The sequence below is a fragment of the Puma concolor genome, chromosome E4 (assembly GCF_028749965.1).
Source record: "Puma concolor isolate L17-30 chromosome E4, mPumCon1.1.hap2, whole genome shotgun sequence".
Lineage (NCBI taxonomy): Eukaryota > Metazoa > Chordata > Mammalia > Carnivora > Felidae > Puma > Puma concolor.
The window spans coordinates 64993030-65017384 of NC_141683.1; the positions used below are offsets into that span (position 1 = coordinate 64993030).

The 24355-nt window shown below is 35.9% G+C and overlaps 1 protein-coding gene across 3 annotated transcripts in view; it reads left to right on the forward strand.

The window, feature by feature from the left end:
• Positions 1–24355, forward strand: part of CATSPERE (catsper channel auxiliary subunit epsilon) — a 201828-nt gene that overhangs the window by 91308 nt on the left and 86165 nt on the right. For all 3 annotated transcript variants that reach the window (XR_015245774.1, XM_086693173.1, XM_086693172.1), the window contains one exon: positions 20107–20213. Coding sequence is in view for 2 of the 3 variants with exons in the window: in XM_086693173.1 (XP_086549299.1) it covers positions 20107–20213 (107 nt within the window). In the remaining variant the exon portion in view is untranslated. The remainder of the gene's footprint in view (positions 1–20106; positions 20214–24355) is intronic.

Consider the following 24355-nt stretch of genomic DNA (forward strand, 5'->3'; position numbering starts at 1 on the left):
TGCCGAGTAATACTCCATTGTATATACACCACATCTTCTTTATCCATTCATCCATCGATGGACATTTGGGCTCTTTCCATACTTTGGCTATTGTTGATAGTGCTGCTATAAACATGGGGGTGCATGTGTCCCTTCGAAACAGCACACCTTATCCCTTGGATAAATGCCTAGTAGTGCAATTGCTGGGTCATAGGGTAGTTCTATTTTTAGTTTTTTGAGGAACCTCCATACTGTTTTCCAGAGTGGCTGCACCAGCTTGCATTCCCACCAACAATGCAAAAGAGATCCTCTTTCTCTGCATCCTCGCCAACATCTGTTGTTGCCTGAGTTGTTAATGTTAGCCATTCTGACAGGTTCGTGAGGTGGTACCTCATTGTGGTTTTGATTTGTATTTCCCTGATGATGAATGATATTGAGCATTTTTTCATGTGTCAGTTGGCCATCTGGATGTCTTCTTTGGAGAAGTGTCTATTCAAGTCTTTTGCCCATTTCTTCACTGGATTGTTTTTTGGGTGTTGAGTTGATAAGTTCTTTGTAGATTTTGGATACTAAGCCTTTATTTGATATGTCCTTTGCAAATATCTTCCCCCATTCTGTCAGTTGCCTTTTAGTTTTGCTGATTGTTTCTTTCACTGTGCAGAAGCCTTTTATTTTGATGAGGTCCCAGTAGTTCATTTTTGCTTTTGTTTCCCTTGCCTCCAGAGACTTGTTGAGTAAGAAATTGCTGCAGGCAAGATCAAAGAGGTTTTTGCCTGCTTTGTCCTCGAGGATTTTGATGGCTTCCTGTCTTACATTGAGGTCTTTCATCCACTTTGAGTTTATTTTTGTGTATGGTGTAAGAAAGTGGTCCAGGTTCATTCTTCTGCATGTCACTGTCCAGTTTTCCCAGCACCAGTTGCTGAAGAGACTGTCTTTATTCCATTGGATATTCTTTCCTGCTTTGTCAAAGATTAGTTGGCCATACATTTGTGGATCCATTTCTGGGTTCTCTGTTCTATTCCCTTGATCTGTGTCTGTTCTTCTGCCAGTACCATACTGTCTTGATGATTACAGCTTTGTAGTATAGCTTGAAGTCTGGGATTGTGATGCCTCCTGCTTTGGTTTTCTTTTTCAAGATTGCTTTTACTATTAGGGGTATTTTCTGGTTCCATACAAATTGTAGGATTATTTGTTCTAGCTCTGTGAAGAATGCTGGTGTTACTTTGATAGTATTGCATTGAATATGTAGATTGCTTTGGGTAGTATCAACATTTTAACAATATTTGTTCTTCTTATCCAAGAACATGAAATCTTTTTCCATTTCTTTGTGTCTTCTTCAATTTCTTTCATCAGCTTTCTATAGTTTTCAATGTATAGATTTTTCACCTCTTTGGTTAGATTTATTCCTATGCATTTTATGGGTTTTGGTGCAACTGTAAATGGGATCAATTCCTTGATTTCTCTTTCTGTTGCTTCATTGTTGGTGTATAGGAATGCAACCGATTTCTGTGCGTTGATTTTATATCCTACAACTTTGCTGAATTCATGAATCATTTCTAGCAGTTTCTTGGTGGAATCTTTTGGGTTTTCCATATAGAGTATCATGTCATCTGCAAAGAGTGAAAGTTTGACCTCCTCCTGGCCAATTTGGATGCCTTTTATTTCTTTGTGTTTTCTGATTGCAGAGGCTAAGACTTCCAATACTATGTTGAATAACAGTGGCAAGACTGGACATCCCTGTCTTGTTCCTGACCTTAGGGGGAAACTCTCAGTGTTTCCATTGAGGATGATATTAGCGTTGGGTCACTCATATATGGCTTTTGTCATCTCGAGGTATGATCCTTCTATCCCTACTTTCTTCAGGGTTTTTATCAAGAAAGGATGCTGTATTTTGTCAAATGCTTTCTCTGCATCTATTGAGAGGATCATATGGTTCTTGTCCTTTCTTTTATTGATGTGATGAATCACGTTAATTGTTTTGCAGATATTGAACCAGCCCTGCATCCCAGGTATAAATCCCACTTGGTCGTGGTGAATAATTTTTTTAATATATTGTTGGAGCTGGTTGGTTAATATCTTACTGAGGATTTTTGCATCTATGTTCATCAGGGAAATTGGTCCATAGTTCTCCTTTTTAGTGGGGTCTCTGTCTGGTTTTGGAATCAGGGTAATGCTGGCTTCATAGAAAGAGTTTGGAAGTTTTCCTTCCATTTCTATTTTCTGGAGCAGTTTCAAGAGAATAGGTGTTAACTCTTCCTTAAATGTTTGATAGAATTCCCCCTGGAAAGCCATCTGGCCCTGGACTGTTGTTTTTTGGGAGATTTTTGATTACTAGTTCGATTTCCTTACTGGTTATGGGTCTGTTCAAATTTTCTATTTCTTCCTGTTTCAGTTTTGGTAGTGTGTCTGTTTCTAGGAATTTGTCCATTTCTTCCAGATTGCCCATTTTGTTGGCATATAATTGCTCATAATATTCTCTTATTATTGTTTTTATTTCTGTTGCGTTGGTTGTGATTTCTCCTCTTTCATTCTTGATTTTACTTATTTGGGTCCTTTCCTTTTTCTTCTTAATCAAACTGGCTAGTGGCTTATCAATTTTGTTAATTCTTTCAAAGAACCAGATTCTGGTTTCATTGATCTGTTCTGTTTTTTTAGTTCTGATAGCATTAATTTCTGCTTTAATCTTTATTATTTCCTGTCTTCTGCTGGTTTTGGGTTTTATTTGCTGTTCTTTTTCCAGCTCCTTAAGGCATAAGGTTAGGTTGTGTATCTGAGATCTTTCTTCCTTCTTTAGGAAGGCCTGGATTGCTATATACTTTCCTCTTATGACCGCCTTTGCTGCGTCCCAGAGGTTTTTGGGTTGTGGTGCTATCATTTTCATTGACTTCCATATACTTTTTAATTTCTTCTTTAACTGCTCGGTTAGCCCATTCATTCTTTAGTAGGATGTTCTTCAGTCTCCCAAGTATTTGTTACCTTTCCAAATTTTTTCTTGTGGTTGCTTTCGAGTTTCATAGCATTGTGGTCTGAAACTATACACGGTATGATCTCGATCTTTTTGTACTTATTTAGGGCTGATTTGTGTCCCAGTATGTGGTCTATTCTGGAAAACATTCCATGTGCACTGGAGAAGAATGTATATCCTGCTGCTTTAGGATGAGATGTTCTGAATATATCTGTTAAGTCCATCTGGTTCAATGTGTCATTCAAAGCCATTGTTTCCTTGTTGATTTTTTGGTTAGATGATCTGTCCTTTGCTGTGAGTGGGATGTTGAAGTCTCCTACTATTATGGTATTACTATCAATGAGTTTCTTGGTGTTTGTATTAATCGATTTATATATTTGGGTGCTGCCACATTTGGCACATAAATGTTTACAATTGTTAGGTCTTCTTGGTCTATAGGCCTCTTGATTATGATATAATGCCCTTCTGTATCTCTTGATACAGTCTTTATTTTAAAGTCTAGATTGTCTGATATAAGTATAGCTACTCCAGCTTTCTTTTGTTGACCATTAACATGATAGATGGTTCTCCATCCCCTTATTTTCAATCTGTAGGTGTCTTTAGGTCTAAAGTGGGTCTCTTGTAAACAGCATATAGATGGTCTTGTTTTCTTATCCATTCTGTTGCCTTATGTCTTTTGATTGGAGCATTGAGTCCACTGATGTTTAGAGTGAGTACTGAAAGATATGACTTTATTGCCATTATGATGCTTGTAGAGTTGGAGTTTCTGGTGGTGTTCTCTGGTGCTTTCTAATGTTTTGTTGCTTTTGATATATATATATATATATATATATATATATATATATATATATATACACACACACACACACACACACACACACACACACACACACACATATATACACACATACATACATATATATATTTTCATCTTTTGTCCCCTCAGAGAGTCCCCCTTAATATTTCTTGCAGGGCTGGTTTAGTGGTCACAAACTCCTTTAATTTTTGTTTGTTTGTCTGGGAAACTTTTTATCTCTCCTTCTATTTTGAATGACAGCCTTGCTGGATAAAGAATTCTTGGCTGCATATTTTTCTGATTCAGCACACTGAATATATCCTGCCACCCCTTTCTGGCCTGCTGGGTTTCTGTGGATAGGTCTGCTACAAGCCTGATCTGTCTTCCCTTGTAGGTTAGGGACTTTTTTTCCCCTGGCTGCTTTCATGATTCTTTCCTTGCCTGAGTATTTTGTGAATTTGACTATGATATGCCTTGTTGATGGTTAGTTTTTGTTGAATCTAATGGGAGTACTCTGTGCTTCCTGGATTTTGATGTCTGTGTCTTTCCCCAGGTTAGGAAAGTTTTCCACTATGATTTGCTCACATAACCCTTCTACCCCTATTTCTCTCTCTTCCTCCTCTGGGACCCCTATGATTCTGATGTTGTTCCTTTTTTGAGTCACTGATTTTTTTAATTCTTAAATCATGCTCTTTTGCCTTAATCTCCCTCTTTTTCTCTGCTTCATTATTCTCTATAAGTTTGTCCTCTATGTTGCTGATTCTCTGTTCTGTCTTGTCCATCCTTGCTGCCGCTGCATCCATCCATGATTGCAGCTTGGTTATAGCATTTTTCATTTCATTCTGGATATTTTTTACTTCTTTTATGTCTGCAGAAAGAGATTCTAATCTATTTTCAACTCCAGCTAGTATTCTTATTATCATGATTCTAAATTCTGGTTCAGACATCTTGCTTGTGTCTGTGTTGGTTAAATCCCTGGCTGGCATTTCTTCGTGCTCTTTATTTTGGGGTGAATTCCTTCATTTTGTCATTTTGAAGGGAGAAAAGGAATTAATGAGGTAGAAAAATTGCAATTAAAAAAATTAAAATTAAAAAAATATTAAAATTAAAAATTAAAAAAACACCCACACACAAATCGAACAGATGATACTAGATCCTAGGTGTGTTTTGGTCTGGGTGTAGAAAGTGGTTTGACAGAATAGAGAAACAAACAAACAAAAACAAACAAACAAACAAAAAAGGCAGGGGGAGAGAAAAAAATTGAAATCATTTGAGAATTTGAAAAAATGAATATACTAAAGTAGAGTAAAATACACAAAAGTAGAGAATATAGTAGAAAAAATTATAGAAAGATATTTTTAATAAAAATTAAAAATAAATATGAATTTTTTCATTTTCTGTATTTAAGAAAAAAGAAAAGAAATGAAAAAGAAAAAAGATTAAAAAAAGAAAAAAGGAAAAGACAAAAAAAGGAATCATTTGAAAATTTGAAAAAGTGAATACACTGTAGTAGACTAAAATAAAATAATGGGAGTAAGATAGAATATGAAAAAATTTACATAAAAGCAAAAAATGTAGTAATAAAAATTAAATAAAAATATTTTTAAAAGAAATTGAAAGTGAAAATGAAGTTTTTCTCTTTCTGCATTCAAGAAAAAGAAAAGAAATGAAAAAGAAAAAAAGAAAAAGAAAAAAGGAAATTGTTTGAAAATTTGAAAAGGTGAGTACACTGAAGTAGACTAAAATAAAATGATGGAAGTAAAGTAGAATTTGAAAAAATTTACACAAAAGTAAAAAATATAGTAATAAAAATTAAAGACAGATATTTTTAATAAAAATTGAAAATAAAAATGAGTCTTTTTCTCTTTCTATATTCAAGAAAAAGAAAAGAATTATAAAAGAGAAAAAGGAGAAAGAGAGGAAAAAATTGAATAGATGAACCTGCTAACTGATTGAAGTAGGACTGAAATTGCTTTGTTTTCCCCTAGAGGTCAGTCCATGTAGCTCTTTATAGTCCATAGCTTAAGCCGGTGGTGAGGTTTGTGTTCTTGAAGAGCAAAGTTGGCCCAGTTGGGCAGGGCTCAGTGTAACAGCTCCGCTCTCCCCTAGATGGCGCTGCTAGCCTACTGGGATGGATTGTTGTGGTGCTTGTCGGTGCACATGGCACATGCGCGGGAGGGGTGAAAAATGGCGCCGCCCAGCCACCCAGTCTGTTCTCCCGCATCAGCAGTCGTGCACCAGTCCTCTGTCTTCAGCTCTCGTCCACTCCCCACTTTTTCACTCTCCGTGACCAGGCCCAGGCAGTACCTCTGTCCCAAGTTTCATCTCAGATGTGGCTATTTTCCCCGGCCCCTTACTTCTGAAGGACTGCGGCTTTGACCCACTCTGCCCCTCTGCAGGAGGGTCTCATCGAGTGGTGGCCTAATGAGCAATGGCTGAATGTTGGCTGCACCCACAAACACCGGCTGGATCCTGCTGTTGCCGGTGCCCTAAGACTGCAGCTAGGTGCCAGCCCAACCCCCCAAAAATTTGCGAGACAGTGTAGCCTCAGCATTTCAGGGACCATGGAAAATTGCAACACACATCTGACACCAGGCTTCACCCTCAACAACCTTGCCCCTGCACCAGTGAATGTGGCTGCCTTCCGGGGTCTGCTGGGACCAGGTGACTTCAACAGTCTCTACCAAATATCCTTCCATCAATGGAACCGCTTTTCCCCATGTGGCCCAAGAACCTCCCGGACCCCACTCTGTTCCTGGGCATTCACCTTTCCCACCAGAACACCGCCAGATATTGAGCTACGGAGTTGCAGCCTTTGCACTCCCCTAGTTTACAGTCTTAATGGAATTTAAACCCTCTCCTTTCTCCCTTTTTAGTTTAGTCCCTGCGACTGTTTCTAATTTTCTACTTTCTCTCCAGCTGCTTTTGGGGAGGGGTGCTTTTCCTGTATGCTCCCCTCCTCCCCAGTCTCCATCCGCTCTCCACCCACAAAAGCAGTTCCCTACATTTTGGGGCTTCCTGCTCCCCAAGTTCAGCTCTTCGTGTCACATACCTGCTGAATTCTGTGGTTCAGGTTGTGCAGACTGTTGTGTTAATCTTCCAATTGGTTTTCTAGGTGTGTAGGATGGTTTAGTGTTGGTCTGGCTGTATTTCACGGACGTGAGACACACAAAAAGCTTCCATGCTGTTCTGCCATCTTGGCTCCTCCCCCAGATTGTCTCTTTTATTTTCTTTTATTAATTCTTTTTCTCCCTCCAAAATGACAAAATGAAGGGATTCACCCCAAAAGAAAGAACAGGAAGAAATGACAGCCAGGGACTTAACACAGATATAAGCAAGATGTCTGAACTGTAATTTAGAATCATGATAATAAGAACACTAGCTTGGGTTGAAAAAAAACATATAATCCCTTTCTGAGGAGATAAAAGAAGTAAAATCAAGTGAGGACTAAATTAAAAACGCTATAACTGAGATGCAATCTTGAATTGATGCCATTGATGAAGCAAAGCAACAAATCAGTGATACAGAAGCCAAAGTTATGGAGAATAATGAAGCAGAAAAAGAGAGAGAAACTAAGGCAAAAGAGCACAATATAAGAATTAGAGAACTCAGTGACTCACTGAAAAGGAATGACATCCAAATCATAGGAGTCCCAGAAGATGAAGAGAGAGAAAAAGGGATAGAAGGTTTATGTGAGCAAATCATAGCAGAAAACTTTCCTAACCTGGGGAAAGACACAGACATCAAAATCCAAGAAACAGAGAACTCCCATTAGATTCAAAAAAACCAACCATCAACAAGGCATATAATAGTCAAATTCACAAAATGCACAGTCAAGGAAATAATTCTGAAAGCAGCAAGGGAAAAAAGTCCTTAACCTACAAGGGAAGACAGATCAGGTTCGCAGTATATCTACCCTCAGAAACTTTACAGTCCAGAAAGGAATGACAGGGTATATTCAACATGCTGAATCAGAAAGATATGCAGACAAGACTCCTTTATCCAGCAAGGCTGTCATTCAAAATAGAAGAAATAAAGAGTTTTCAGACAAACAAAAACTAAAGGAGTCATGACCACTAAACCAGCCCTGCAAGAATGTCTAAGGGGGACTCTCTGAGGGGAGAAAAGATGAAACAAAACAAAAAAGACCAAAATCAACAAAGACTAGAAAGGACCAGAGAACACCACCAGAAACTCCAACTTTACACAATTGCCAACACAATGGCAATAAGTTCATATCTTTCAGTACTCATTCTAAATATCAATAGACTAAGTGCTCCAATCAAGACACATGGTATCAGAATGGATAAGAAAATGACATCCATGTATATGCTTTTATAAGAGACTATTTTAGACCTTAAGTCACCTCAGACTGAAAGTGAGGGGATGGAGAACCATCTAACATGCTAATGGTCACCAAAAGAAAGCTGGAGTAGCCATATGTATATCAGACAATCTAGATTTTAAAATAAATATTGTAACAAGAGACAAAGAAGGGCATTCTATCATAATTAAGGGGTCTGTCCACCAAGAAGATCTAACAATTGTAAACATTTATGCCCCAATATGAAAGCACCCAAATATATAAATCAATTAACCACAAACATACAGAAACTCATTGATAATAATACCATCATAGTAGGGGACTTCAACACACCTCGTAGAGCAATGGACAGATCATGTAAGCAGAAAATCAACAAGGAAGCCATGGGTTTGAATGACACACTGGACCGGATGGACTTAACAGATATATTCGGAACATTTCATCCTAAAGCAGAAGAATATACATTCTTCTCAAGTGCACACTGAACATCCTCCAGAATAGATCACATACTGGGTCACAAATCAGCCCTCAACAAGTTCAAAAAGATCGAGATCATACCATGCATATTTTCAGACCACAATACTATGAAATTCAAAATCAACCACAAGAAAAAATTTGGAAAGGCCACAAATACTTGGAGATTAAAGAACATCCTACTAAAGAATGAGTAGGTTAATCAAGAAATTGAAGAGGAATGTAAAAAGTACATGGAAGCCAATGAAAATAACACGACAGCCCAAAACCTCTGGGATGCAGCAAAGGCAGTCATAAAAAGGAAGTATATAGCGATACAAGCCTTCCTTAAGAAGGAAGAGAGGTCTCAGATACACAGCCTAACCTTACACCTAAAGAAGCTGGAAAAAGAACAGCAAATAAAACCCAAAACCAGCAGAAGACAGGAAATAATAACAAATAGAGCAGAAATCAGTGCTATCGAAATAAAAAAAAAACAGAACAGATCAATGAAGCCAGGAACTGGTTCTTTGAAAGAATTAACAAAATTGATAAATCCCTAGACAGTTTGATCAAAACAAAAAAAAGGAAAGGACCCAAGTAAGTAAAATAAAAAATGAAAGAGGAGAGATAACAACCAACACTGCAGAAATACAAACAATAGTAAGAGAATATTATGAGCAATTATATGCCAATAAATTTGTCAATCTGGAAGAAATGGACAAATTCCTAGAAACATATAAACTACCAAAACTGAAATAGGAAGAAATAGAGAATTCAAACAGACCAATAACTAGCAAAGAAATTGAATTAGTAATCAAAAACCTCCCAAAAAACAAGAGACCAGGACTGGATGGCTTTCCAGGGGAATTTTACCAAACATTTAAAGAGTTAACTCCTACTCTTTTGAAGTTATTCCAAAAAATATAAATGGAAGGAAAACTTCCAAACTCATTCTATGAGGCCTTGATCCCAAAACCAGACAACAACCCCACTAAAACGGAGAACTATAGACCAATTTCCTGATGAACATGGATGCAAAAATTCTCAACAAGATACTAGCCAACTGGATCCAACAATGCATTAAAAGAATTATTCACCATGATCAACTGGGATTTATACCTGGGATGCAGGGCTGGTTCAATATCTGCAAAACAATCAATGTGATACATCACATTAATAAAAGAAAGGACAAGAACCACATGATCCTCTCAATAGATGCAGAGAAAGCATTTGACAAAATACAGCATCCTTTCTTGACAAAAACCCTCAAGAAAGTAGGGATAGAAGGATCATACCTCAAGATCATGAAAGCCATATATGAAGGACCCACCACTAATATCATCCTCAATGGGGAAAAACTGAGGGCTATCCCCTTAAGGTCAGGAACACGATAGGGATGTCCACTCTCACCACTGTTATTCAACATAGTATTGGAAGTCCTAGCCTCAGCAATCAAACAACACAAAGAAATTAAAGGCATCCAAATAAGCAAGGAGGAAGTCAAACTTTCACTCTTCGCAGATGACATGATACTCTATATGGAAAACCCAAAATATTTCACCAAAAAACTGCTAGAACTGATTAATGAATTCAGCAAAGTCACAGGATATAAAATCAATGCGAGAAATCGGTTGCATTTTTATACACCAATAATGAAACAGCAGAAATGGGAATCAAGGAATCTATCCCATTTACAATTGCACCAAAAACCATAAAATACCTAGGAATAAACCTAACTAAAGAGGTGAAAATCCTATACACTGAAAACTATAGGAACTTATGAAAGAAACTGAAGAAGACACACACCAAAAAAGGAAAAATATTCCATGCTCATGGACTGGAAGAACAAATATTGTTAAAATGTTGATACTACCCAAAGCAATCTACATAGTCAATACAATCCCTATCAAAATAACACCAGCATTCTTCACAGAGCTAGAACACACAATCCTAAAATTTATATGGAACCACAAAAGACCCCGAATAGCCAATGCAATCCTGAAAAAGAAAACCAAAGCTGGAGGCATCAGAAGTCCAAACTTCAAGATGTACTACAAAGCTGTAATCATCAAGACAGTATGGTACTGGATCAATGGAACAAAATAGAAAACCCAGAAGTGGACCTACAAACATCTGGCCAACTAATCTTTGACAAAGCAGGAAAGAATACCCAATGGAATAAAGACGGTTTCTTCAGCAAATGCTGTTGGGAAAACTGGACAGCAATATGCAGAAGAATGAACCTGGTCCACTTTCTTACACCATACACAATAATAAACTCAAAATGGATGAAAGACGTAAACCTAAGACTGAAAGCCATCAAAATCCTAGAAGAGAAAGCAGGCAAAAACCTCTTTGACTATGGCTGCAGCAACTTCTTACTCAACACATCTCCAGATGTTTCCAGAGGCAAGGGAAACAAAAGCAAAAATGAGCTATTGGGACCTCAAATAAAAAGCTTCTGCATGACAAAGGAAACAATCAGCAAAACTAAAAGGCAGCCAAAGGAATGGGAGAAGTTTGCAAATGATATACCAGATAAAGGGCTAGTATCCCAAATCTATAAAGAACTTATCAAACTCAACACCCAAAAAACAAATAATCCAGTGAAGAAATGGGCAAAAGACATGAATAGACACTTCTCCAAAGAAGACATCCAGATGGCTAACAGACACATGAAAAAATGCTCAACATTACTCATCATCAGAGAAATATAAATCAAAACCACAATGAGATACCACCTCACACCTGTCAGAATGGCTAACATTAACAACTCAAGCAACAACAGATGTTGGCGTGGATGTGGAGAAAGAGGAACCCTTTTGCATTGCTGGTGGGAATGCAAACTAGTGCAACCACTCTGGAAAACAGTATGGAGGTTCTTCAAAAAATTTAAAATAGAACTACCTTACAACCCAGCAATTGCACTACTATGTATTTATACAAAGAATACAGATGTGTTGTTTTAAAGGGGCACATACACCCCAATGTTTATAGCACTGCTATCGACAATGGCCAAAGTATGAGAAGATCCCAAATGTCCATTGACAAAAGAATGGATAAAGAAGATGTGGTTTAGGGGCACCTGGGTGGCTCAGTCAGTTGAGCGTCTGACTTCGGCTCAGGTCATGATCTCACAGCTCGTGAGTTCAAGTACCGCGTTGGGCTCTGTGCTGATGGCTCAGAGCCTGGAGCCTGCTTCGGATTCTGTGTCTCCCTCTCTCTCTGCCCCTCTGCAGCTCACACTCTGTCTCTCTCTCTTTCAAAAATAATAAAATATTTGAATATAATAGTAATACACACACACAATGGAGTAACACTTGGCAATCAAAAAGAATGAAATCTTGCCATTTGCAACTACGTGGATGGAACTAGAGTATATTATCCTAAGCAAAATTAGTCAGTCAGAGAAAGACAAATATATGACTTCACTCACATGTGGAATTTAAGATACAAAGCAGATGAGCATAAGGGAAGGGAAGCAAAAATAATATAAAAACTGGGAGGGGGACAAAACATAAACTCTTAAATACAGAGAACAAACTGAGGGTTGCTGGAGGGATTGTGGGTGGAGGGATGGGCTAAATGGGCAAGGGGCATTAAGGAGGACACTTGGTGGGATGAGCACTGGGTGTTCTATGTAGGGGAAAATCACTGGATTCTACTGAAATCATTATTGCACTATATGCTAACTAACTTGGATGTAAATTAAAAAAAAAAACTCTTAAAAAAATATTTTGTTGTTATTTAGAATTCAGTGCTGTTTTCTGAATTTGAGATAGTTGATCAAGATTTTCTAATTACATATAACTAAATACATATCTAATACTTTATACATTATAATGTATAATGTAATCTAATACTTTATACATTATAATGTATTTAATTATAAAAATTAAATAAATTAATATGAATTTATATTTATAAATATAAATATAAAAGTAAATAAATCTAATTAAATATATATTGAAATGCTTTAATAAACATGTATGTAGAATTTATATGAATTGCCATCTTAGGTGTTTTTCTCAGCATCTTTTACCTTCAGAGGTGAAATTTCTTAGGAACTTCTATGTATTAAGAAAAAATATCCAAAACTTAGAAATAAGGCAGAAAGATGACTGCATGTTCTTTCAGTGTCATATTAGGGCACTAACAGCCCACTCCAGGATCCCTTAACTATTTAAAGGAAAGTACTTTTTAAACAAATTATGTAAAATATACATAAACATTTATCATTTTAGTAACTATTTTAAGTGTACAGTTTAGTGGCATTAAGTACATTCCTATGGTTGTGCTTCCGTCTCTAAGAATTTGACAACTCTAAATACTTTATATAAGTGGAATCATATAGCATTTGGTTTTTTTGTGACTGATTACTTCACTTAGCATGATATAGTCGAGGTTCATCCATGTTGTAGCATGTGTCAGAATTTTTCTTCTTTTTAAGGCTAAATAATATTCCATTGTATGCACAGCAAAGGAAACAACAAAACTAAAAGGCAATCTACTGAATGGAAGAAGATATATGCAAATGACATATCTAATAAAGGGTTAGTATCAAAATATATTTTAAAAAAACTTAGGCAACTCAACACAAATAAAAAACAAATAATCCAACTAAAAAAATGGGTAGAAGACATAAACAGACATTTCTCCAAAGAAGACAGACAGATTGCCCTCAGACCCATGAAAAGATGCTCAAGATCACTCATCATGGGGAAATGAAAATCAAAAGCACCATGAGATATCACCTCACATCAGTCAGAATGGCCAAAATAAAAAACACGAGAAACAACAAGTTTTGGTTACTGTGGAGAAAAAGAAACACTTGTACGCTATTGGCAGGAATGCAGACCGGTGCAGCCACTGTGGAAGACAATATGGAGGTTCCTCAAAAAATTAAAAATAGAAATACCCTATGATCCAGCAATCTCACTACTGGGTATTTGCCCAGAGAATACAAAAACAGTAATCCAAAGGAATATATGCATCCCCATGTTTACTAATGGGATGTATACATCTCATATCTTCCTTATGCATTCATCAGTTGATGGACGTTTATGTTGTTTCCATAATTTGGCTATTGTAAATAATGATGCAGTAAACATAGAAATATATATATATATATATATATATATATATATATATATATACACACACATATATATAATGCATATATGACTATTATCTGTGAATATTGCTCAGCCATAAAAAGAATGAAATCTTGCCATTTGCAGTGACAATGGATGTCCCACTTGTTTAATTTTGATTTTGTTTTTGTGCTATATCATATCACAAAAAAGCCAATGCCAAGACCCACATCAAGAAAATTGTTTCCTAAGTTTTCTTCTAGGAGTTTTATAATTTCAGATCTTACATTTAATATTTTAATCAATTCTGAGTTAATTTTTGTGAGTAGTGTAAGATCGGGGTCTAGTGTCATTCTTTTACTAACGAATATTCAATTTTCCCCAGCACCATTTACTGAAGAGACTGTCTTTTCTCCACTAAGTGTTCTCAGCTCCTTTGTCAAGTACTACTTGATTGCATATGCTTGGGTTTATTTCTGGACTTTCAATTCTGTTCCAGTGATCTGTCTGTTTTTTATGCCACTGCCATACTGTTTTGATTACTATAGCTTTATAACATATTTTGAAATCAGGAAGTGTGATGCCTCCTGCTTTATTCTTCTTTCTCAGGATTAACTTGGCTATTCACAATCTTTTTTGGTTCCATATAAATTTTAGCATTCTTCTTTCTACCTCTACAGAAAAATGTCATTGAACTCTCGATAAGGATTACACTGAATCTATAGATGGCTTTTGGTAATATAGACATTTTAACCATATTAATTCTTCTAATCCATGAACACAGAAATACCTTTTCATTTATTTGTGTCTTCTTCAGTTTCTCTCATCAATGTTTTGTAATTTCAGAGTACTAATCCTTCACCTCCTTGGTTAATTTTATTCCTAAGCATTTCATTGTTTTGATGCTATTGTAAATGAGATCATTTTATTTATTTCTTTTAAGGCAATTTATTATTGGTATATAGAAATACTACTGATTTTGTATTTTAATTTTGTATCCTGCAACTTTAATAACTTGATTAGATCTAATAAGGTTTGTTTGTTTGTTTGTTTGTTTGTTTGTTTGTTTTGGTGGTATTTTAGGATTTTCTATATACAAAATCATATCATCAGCTAACAGACACAATTTTACATTTTCCTTTCCAATTCTGATGCCTTTTTTTTTCTTGCCTGATTTCTCTGGTTAGGACTTCCAGTACTGTGTTGAATAAGAGTGGTGAGGATAGAAACCCTTGTCTTGTTCCTGATATTAGAGGAAAAGCTGAGTATGATGTTAGCTGTGCTGTGGTCTTGTCATATATTGCCTTTGTTATGTATCTTCTCTATGTAATTTATAGAAGAGTTTTATCATAAATGAGTGTTTTATCATAAATGTTTTTTCTGCGTCTACTGAGATAATCATATGATTTTTGTCTTTCATTCTATTAATGTGATGTAACTCATTTATTGATTTGCATATGTTGAACCATCCTTGTTTTCCAGGGTTAAATCCCACTTGATCATTATGTATGATCTTTTTAATATGCTATTGAATTTGCTAGTATGTTATTGAGAATTGTTTGCATCTATATTCATCAGGGATATTGGGCTATAATTTTTTCTTCTGCTAGTGTCCTTTTCTGGCTTTGTAAAATGAGTTTGGGACCATTCCCTTCTCTTTGATTTTTTGGAAGACTTTGAGAAGGACAGGCATTACGTCTTCTTAAAGTTTATCAGTAAAGCTTTTATTTTTAATAACAGTCACCTGTCAGGTTTGACCAGCAAACCCTGGGGTGGTGGATGACAGAGTACTCCAGACTCATGAATCAGAGAAAGGAGAGGGCAAGGGGGCCAAGAGCTCTAGTGGCGATGGCCCCAAGCAAAGCTCTTCTCCAAGCAAAGTTTTTATTGAGAATCTTATTAGTACATTTCAAGAGGCACAGGGGAAAGGAATGTGTAGTTTCAAAAGCAGGAACAAAGCATACTAAAAAATTATCTGGGGAACAGTACAATCAGGGCAGTGACGTGCAGACAGGCAAAGGGAACATGACGGGGGCAGTATATATGTCATAGGAAGGGGGTTGTTTTAATACTTTAGATTAAGCATTTACAGAGTGGAGAAACATGTTGATCCACAGGCAAGGTCAGGCTGCCTTCAGCCTCGAAGTTTCAAAGGAGACCCAGTTTTGCTGGTCACTTTGCTGCTTCTCAACCAGCCATTCCCAGGCTGCAAACACTCCTTTACTTACATCTTAGCCAGGCAAGCTCTATGAACTTCCAAGGTCATCCTATTGGATGTAAGGTTATATCTCACCATGGTTTTGATTTGCATTTCCCTAATGATTAATGATGTCGAGTATCTTTTCACATGCCTATTGGCTATTTGTATAAATTCTCTGGATAGATGCTATTCAAGTCCTTTGCCTGTTTTTTAACTGTTTTTGTTGTTGTTGAGTTTTAGACATTCACTATATATTCTGTATATTAATCCCTTGTATGTGATATGCAAATACTTTCTTCCATTCTATGTGTTGCCATTTTACTCTATTGATAGTGTCTTTTGATGCAAAAAGTCTTAAATTTCAAAGACTTCCAATGTGTCTATTTTTCCTTTAGTTGCCTGTGCCTTTGGAGTCATACCCAAGAAATCAATGCCAAATCCAATGTCATGAAGGTTTCTGTCTGTTTTCTTCTAAGAATTTTATAGTTTCAGCTTTTATGTTTAAAGAATGCACTATTGATATGCATAACAACTTGAATGATGCTGAGTTAAAAAGCCGATTTCAAGTGTTGTATATTGTATGATTCCATTTATAGAATATTGTTTTAATGTTTATTTATTTATTTTGGGAGAGAGAGATCACAATCAAGGAAAAGGGGCAGAGAGAGAGATAATCCCAATCAGGCTCCATGCTGTCAGCACAGAGCCCGATGTGGGGCTCAATCCCACAAACCATGAGATGGTGACCTGAGCTGAAATCAAGAATTGGATGCTTAACCAACTGAGCCACCCATGTGCCCCCTTTGATAGTAGCACTTTCAACAGTAGCGAAATTATGGAAAGAGCCTAAATGTCCATCAACTGATGAGTGGATAAAGAAATTGTGGTTTATATATACAATGGAATACTACTTGGCAATGAGAAGGAATGAAATATGGCCTTTTGTAGCAATGTGGATGGAACTGGAGAGTGTTATGCTAAGTGAAATAAGTCATATAGAGAAAGACAGATACCATATGTTTTCACTCTTATGTGGATCCTGAGAAACTTAACAGAAGACCATGGGGGAGGGGAAGGAGGAAAAAAAAAGTAAGAGAGGGAGGGAGCCAAACCATAAGAGACTGTTAAAAACTGAGAATAAACTGAGGGTTGATGGGGGTGGGAGGGAGGGGAAAGTGGGTGATGGGCATTGAGGAGGACACCTGTTGTGATGAACACTGGGTGTTGTATGGAAAACAGTTTGACAATAAATTTCATATTAAAAAACAAATAAATAAAGACAATGTTGTTCCAGAATCAAAAAAAAAAAAAAAAAAAAAGAAGAAGATTTTAGAGGTGACAAAACTGTAATCATTGAAAACAGATAAGTGATTGCCAAAAGTCAGAGTTAGCAGGCAGTTACGACTCTTAGTTAACATGATGGGGTTTCTTCTTTGTAATGGAACAGTTCTACCATCTATATTTTATAACAGTTCTATATTGTGGTGACGGTTACATAAATCTAGACATGTGATAAAATTTCACAGAACTATATAAAAAAAGGAGCACCTGTAAAACAGAATGGAGAAATCTTAATAAGATTCATACCTGAGTGAATAGTGCTGCCTCCTCAATTTCCTGGGTTTTGACAATGCAGTAAGATTATATAAAGCTATTGTCATTGGGGAAAGCTAACTCACTTCTTGTGAGTCAAACTATTTCAAAATAAAATAGTTATAATTATATTTTAAAATTTCTTTAACATTTGCCCATTGTACTAAAAGCAAAATCCAAACTATTTTCCAAACCTACGATGCTTAGCATGATGTGGCCTCTGCCTATCTTTTATCTAACCTTTTCCTGCACTATTTTCTCTCTTACTACTTTCTAGCCATTATCTCTCTTTCAATTCCTCAACCATAATAATTCCTCTCCCACCTCAGAGCCTCTGTGACTCCTGTTCATTCCGTCTGGAGCACTCCACTCACAGCTACATTGCGAAAGAACTATATTCTCTTCTAGCTTGTGAGATTTTTTTCTACTTTATTCATTCAACAAACACAAACACAGGTTTAGGAGGCAGAAACCTCAAGGCAGCCGTGCAGTTTTAGACACATTGGTTTGAAGTGTTTGCAAGACAAGCAAAATCATTGCTAAAAATCTAGTCAGGTACATTGATACTGAACTAGATACAAAATTTGGGATCTGGGCCATAGAATTTGAGCATTTTTATGGAAACTGAATGATACTTGAAGCCATGCGATTGAATAAGATTCCCTAGGAAGAGAATGTACTATGAGAAGGGTACTGGGAGGAAGAGAATCTGGGACCAAGATCAGGGGATCTCCAACAGCAAGGAGCGAACGGTAACATGGAAGCGGAGTAAGAGAGTGTTTCCAAGGGGAGACTAGTCAATAGTCCAATGTGTCAAATGCTGCTGAAAACTCAGATGAGATAAACAAAAAGTATGTTAAGTTTCAAAACGTGTAAAACCATATACTGATGTTATAACTAGAAAAATACTTTTAAAAACAATAATGCAAAGTTTGACATCACCATAGTGAAGTTTGTTCTGTCATAGATTCCTAATAGTAAAGTGAACTGGCATGGTCCTTTTAGAAATCGTTTCAAGAATATGCATCAAGAATGTTTAAAGGATTCATAGCTTGTGATCCAGTAATCCCATTTCCCAGAATCTCATCAAAAGAAATAGTCCTAACTGAAAAAAACTGTACATCTGATGATATCCAAGGCAATAATATTTATAATAGTGAAAGAATAAAGTTACCTAAATGTCCAATAGGGGAGTGTTAAATCAATGCTGATAATCACTTAATTGAATATCATGCTATCATTAAAAATGATGTTTATATAGACTTCCAGTTAAATAACATGTATACATAATAGTAGCCTTCATTTGGTAAATTCTAAGAAATATAATAAATGTGTTTTTATATATTTATAATTTCTATATGTTAATTTTTGCCATATTTATAAAACTATCTTTAATGACCATGAATTATATCCTCTTAATGAAAAAACCTGTTTTTAAGCTTGTTTGCAGGATTGTCTTAATTTTTCTTAACCTATCCTTTTTTCTATTATTTTTTGTATATGTCACTTATTATATTTTATTCCTATCTTATTCTTTGCTACATTTATTCCCTTCCTTTCCTTTGCAGTTATATTAAAGACAGTTGTATTGTATTTAAAATTCTGGGGGCGCCTGGGTGGCGCAGTTGGTTAAGCGTCCGACTTCAGCCAGGTCACGATCTCACGGTCCGTGAGTTCGAGCCCCGCATCGGGCTCTGGGCTGATGGCTCAGAGCCTGGAGCCTGTTTCCGATTCTGTGTCTCCCTCTCTCTCTGCCCCTCCCCCGTTCATGCTCTGTCTCTCTCTGTCCCCCAAAAAATAAATAAACGTCGAAAAAAAAAAAATTCTGAATAGTGAATATAATTTTCTGGAATGAAACTTAAAATATCCATTATTATTTACCCCGCAAACCTATATTTCTCTATCAAAATCAGTGAATGTGTATGCTTCGGAGGCCCTAAGGACCTGACCACGTTCACTCTCAAAATTAAGTTAAATCCTATTAGATAATCCCATATGAATACACCCTGATGATCATCATAGCAATCTCAAAGTCTCCTTTGTTGGTGGCTGACATTTCTAGGAAATTAACTGGAGCATTACTGGAGGATTAGGGCAGAAGGTAGCCATGGAGTTTTGGACTGGCTGTCATTATCTGATATTTTATTTTAGGCATTCCCCATAATGAAACCATTGCCTCTATTCCAAAAATACCTATTAGGAAAAATTCCAGGAAGTTCAACTTCTCTTTCAATCTCATTAGAAAAAGAAGCAGCAAGTCAGATCTATTGTTATACTAAGAGAAGTTTTGTTAAAGCCTCCAGATGTCATTTGAAACCTACCTTGAAAGAGGGTGTTGTTTTGAAGTCAGATTCGTATAGAAATAATTCTAACAGATTAGTTTAGAAACTCCATTATGTATGTCATTAAAGTTAAGACATAATGTATTTAAAGGTTCCCATAATCTCAATTCATTCAGGAATCTGATTATGTATATTATTTTCAACATGTTGGAAAGGGTATTATAACTTCTTTGTAATTCATAAAGTTCAATGGGAGAAGAAGCATTATGATAGAAAAAACCTGATCTTGAAAATGTGGTAAATCTATAAATATAAATAGTGTCTTAGCTAAAATAACAAATTCAGTACATCATGATATAATTTCAGAATAATTTTGTCTATGAAAAGTAAAAAGAGGAATTTTTTTGTTGTTTTACAGAATTCCATAATACTTAGCAAGCAGTTGGCCACTTTGGGACAGAAGCCTACCGTATTTACAAGTCTGCAGAGAAAGGTTTATTTTCCAGATAGTAAAATGAAGAATGGGTATTTAATTTTAAAACTTTGAAATTAAAGCATTAATTTTAATTTAATTTGTTTTAAAACTTCATACATAAATTTTGTTTTAACTTTTGTAAAGTAACTACCAGAAATTTAAAGTAAACGAAATTCTAAATACCTAGTGAAATTTCATGGAATAATCTTATGTGTAATTGCCAAGTAGCTTCTTTCATGATACACACAAAAAATTGCGATAATCAGAACTGGTTACCAACTTAGAAAATGCCAGTCACACTTCTTGATTATAGTTTTATAATTTCATATTAATAGCTAAACTTTAGTCCAAGTTTAGCCTTGGATGTTGGCAAATCCTGTCAATATCTCAAAACGTTTCCTGGCAATTCAGAAAAGTGAACCACAGTGGTTTAACTGATGCCAAAATCATTACCACCATCAGTACACATACACAGAACAAATTCTACCTGAGGGATAAAATCTGTTACAGTTTAAAGTTATTTAGTAGGTGACCATGGAGTCTATTACCACTAGGCACAGGGCAAGGTGCTTATAACTAAAACATACAATTCCTGCCCTCAATGACCTTACGTTGATTGAGGAGACAAGGAAGCAAATAGACATTATGATAGAGGTGAACCCAGGAGAAATGGAACAGAGGGTGCACAAACGAAGGTTTGAATAAAAGGGAATCAAGGAGGACTTTCCTAAAGAGGTGAAATCTGCATTATTGAAAAGAAATAAAAGTTAGTCAATTGGGGGAACATTCCAGAGAGGCAACATATACAAGGGCCTTTGAGCAGAGACCCGAGAAAGCAGAAAGCAATGCATTTCAGACGATGCAAAGAAGTTGAGTTCGTGAGTAAAGGGTGACATTCAGAGAAGATATTTTTTAAACATAATAATCTGGGGCTAAAATTCCTGCTGATTTTGTAAAACTTTGAGAGTTAGGAGAAACCGTCATTATAAAACCAAACCGTCATTATAAAACCTACCAGAGGCTTGTCTGATATAGCCGGCAGGTAGGAAGTTATAGGTACCGTTTGTTTCTTTCCTACTGTAAACAGCTCTATGGAGCTTCATCTATCACATGATTCACCCTTTTAAAGTGTGCAGTTCAATGGTTTTTAGTATATCTGAGGAGTTGTGCAACTGTCACCACTGCTTAATTCTAGGACACCTTTATCAACTCAAAAAGAAACCCTATTCCCTCCTCCTCCCAGTCCTTGGTACTATTAATCTATTTTCTGTCTCTATGATTTGCCTATTTTGGCTATTTCATGTCAAGAATCCTTCAATATATAGTCTTTTGCGACTGGCTTCTTTCAGTTAGCATAACGTTCTCAGGGTTCATCCATGTTGTCGCATGTATCAGTATTCCATTCCTAAAAAGGAACAAAATTTGCCAAATATTACTCCATTCTATGGATATATCAACTTTTTAAAACATTCGTTCTTCAGTTGATGGAGATTTGAGGGGTTTTTTTTCCACTTTAGAGCTATTATGAATAATGCTGCTGTGAACATTTACTTACAAGTCTTTGTGTAGACCTAATGTTTTTATTTCTCCTGAGTGTGTGCCTAGGATCGAAATTGTGAGTCATATGGTATCTAATTTCAGAGAAATTACTTTGTATAATTTCAGTTTTCTTATATGTATTGAGGATTGTTTTATGGCCTAACGTACAGTCTGTCCTGGGGAATTTTCTATGTCCATTTGTGAAGAATGTATGGTCCACTATTGTTGGGTGGACTGTTCTGTAGACGTCTGTTAGGTCTGTTGCTATATAGGGTTGTTTAGGTGTTCAATTTCTTTGTTGGTAGTCTGCTAGTTGTTGTATCCATTATTTAAGGTGGTATATCAAAGTCTCCGACTATTTCCCCCTTCATTCTGTCAGTTTTTACTTCATGTGTTTTGGGTCTCTATTGTCAGATGACAACATATATGTTTATAATTATTATACTTTCCTGATAGAAGACAGACTCTTGACATTATAAAATGTTCCTCTTTACTTTTGTAGCTTGCTCAAAGTTACTCAAAGTTGCTTTTGTTTGCTCAAAGTTATTTTCTCTAATATTAGTATAGCCGGTCCAGCTTTCTATGCCTGCCTTTGCATAATATATTTTTTCTACCATTTACTTTGAACAAATTTGTATTTTGGAAACTTAAATGCATCTCCTATGGACAACATATAGTTGGAACTTATTTTGTTATCAGTCTGATAATCCCTGCCATTTCATTGGACTGTTTAGTCTGCTCACATTTATTTTTTTTATTTAAAAAAAATTTTTTTTCCAATGTTTATTTATTTTTGGGACAGAGAGAGACAGAGCATGAACGGGGGAGGGGCAGAGAGAGAGGGAGACACAGAATCGGAAACAGGCTCCAGGCTCTGAGCCATCAGCCCAGAGCCCGACGCGGGGCTCGAACTCATGGACCGCGAGATCGTGACCTGGCTGAAGTCGGACGCTTAACCGACTGCGCCACCCAGGTGCCCCTAGTCTGCTCACATTTAATGTTATTACTGATATAGTTGGATTTATGTCTGCCATTTTATTTTTACTTCCTATATTTCTCATGTCTTTTTTGTTCCTCTGTTTTGCCTTTATTGTTTTCTTTTGCATTAAGTGAATATTTTCTACTGTAATAATTTAATTACATTAATTTTTTCGCTGCATTTTTGAAATATTTTCTTAGTTTATTCTCTGGGGTTGGCCATATACATATAGCACACTGGAAAAATGAGAACACTTACATTGCACAACAAATTTGAAGGATAATTTTACATTATCACACAATGTTAAAGATGCACATGCCAATAGTTTGCCATTCCAATAACAGTGTATATTCTACAGAAATTCATGCATAAGTACCAGGAAGTGTGTGCATTTGTAGCAGAATTGTTATAAATAAATTTTACAAATACAACATCGAATGAGAAAAGCAAGTCACAGAATAAAAACACAATGATTCCATCTAGATAAGGTGCAAAGCTTGAAAAATCAAAGAATATATTGCTTAATAATACATATATGTGGTAAACTGGTTTTATAAAAGATGAGAATTGACTTTTGTGTATTAACCTTATATCCTGCAACTTGCTATCATTGCTTATTAGTTCTAGGATTTTTTTGTTTGTTCTTCGGAATTTACTTACTTAGACAATCATGTTCTCTACAAATAAAGAACATTTTATTACTTCCTTCTCAGTCCTGTACGCCTTTTATTTCATTGTCTTATCTTACTATGGTAGCTAGTACTTCCAGTGTGATATTGAATAGGAGTGGTAAGAGGAGACATTGTTGCCTTGTTCTTAGGAGGAATGGATCTAGTTTCTCACCATTAAGTGTTTTGCATGGTTTTTTGTAGATGCTTCTTTATCAAGATGAGGAAGTCCCCCTCCATTGCTTGCTTAGCTGAGAGTGTTTGTCATGAATGGGTGTGAGATTTTTGTCAAATGCTTTTTTTGCATCTACTGATGTGATTATACACTTTTTCTTTTTTAACCTGTTGATATGATGGATTATATTAATTGATTTTTAATACTGAACCAGCCTTGCATAACTGGAATAAATCCCATCTGGTCATGGATCTGAAACTTTTCCAGTAATGTCAAAGGATCTATAACTTTTCCTGTAGTATCTTTATCTAGTTTAAGTATTAGGGTATCTGGTTTTCTCTGTTGTTCTTCTATTCTTCTGTTTTCAATTTACTGATTTCCATTGCAATCTTTTTCTTCTGTTTGATTTAGGTTTATATTGCTTTTTTCCCTCTAGTTTTCTAAGGTGGAAGCTTAGAGTATTGATTTTAGGTCTTTCTTCTTTTCTAAATATGCATTTAATGCCATACATTTCCCTCTAAGCCTTGCTTTCACTGAAACCCCCAAAGTTTGGTAAGTTGTATTTTTTTCATTTGTTCAAAACACTTTTTCACTTGCATTTCATTCAAAATATTTTTAAATTTCAGTTCAGATTTCTTCCTTAACCGATGTGTTATTTAGAAGTGTTTAATCTCCAAATCTTTGGGGATTTTTTCCAGTTATCTTTCTGTTATTGAATTCTAGCTTAAGTATGTAGTATTTTAAGTACATACTTTGTATAATTTCTATTTTTTAAAATTTCTCAGGTGTGTTTTGTGACCCAAGATATGGGGTGTCATGGTGAATGATCCC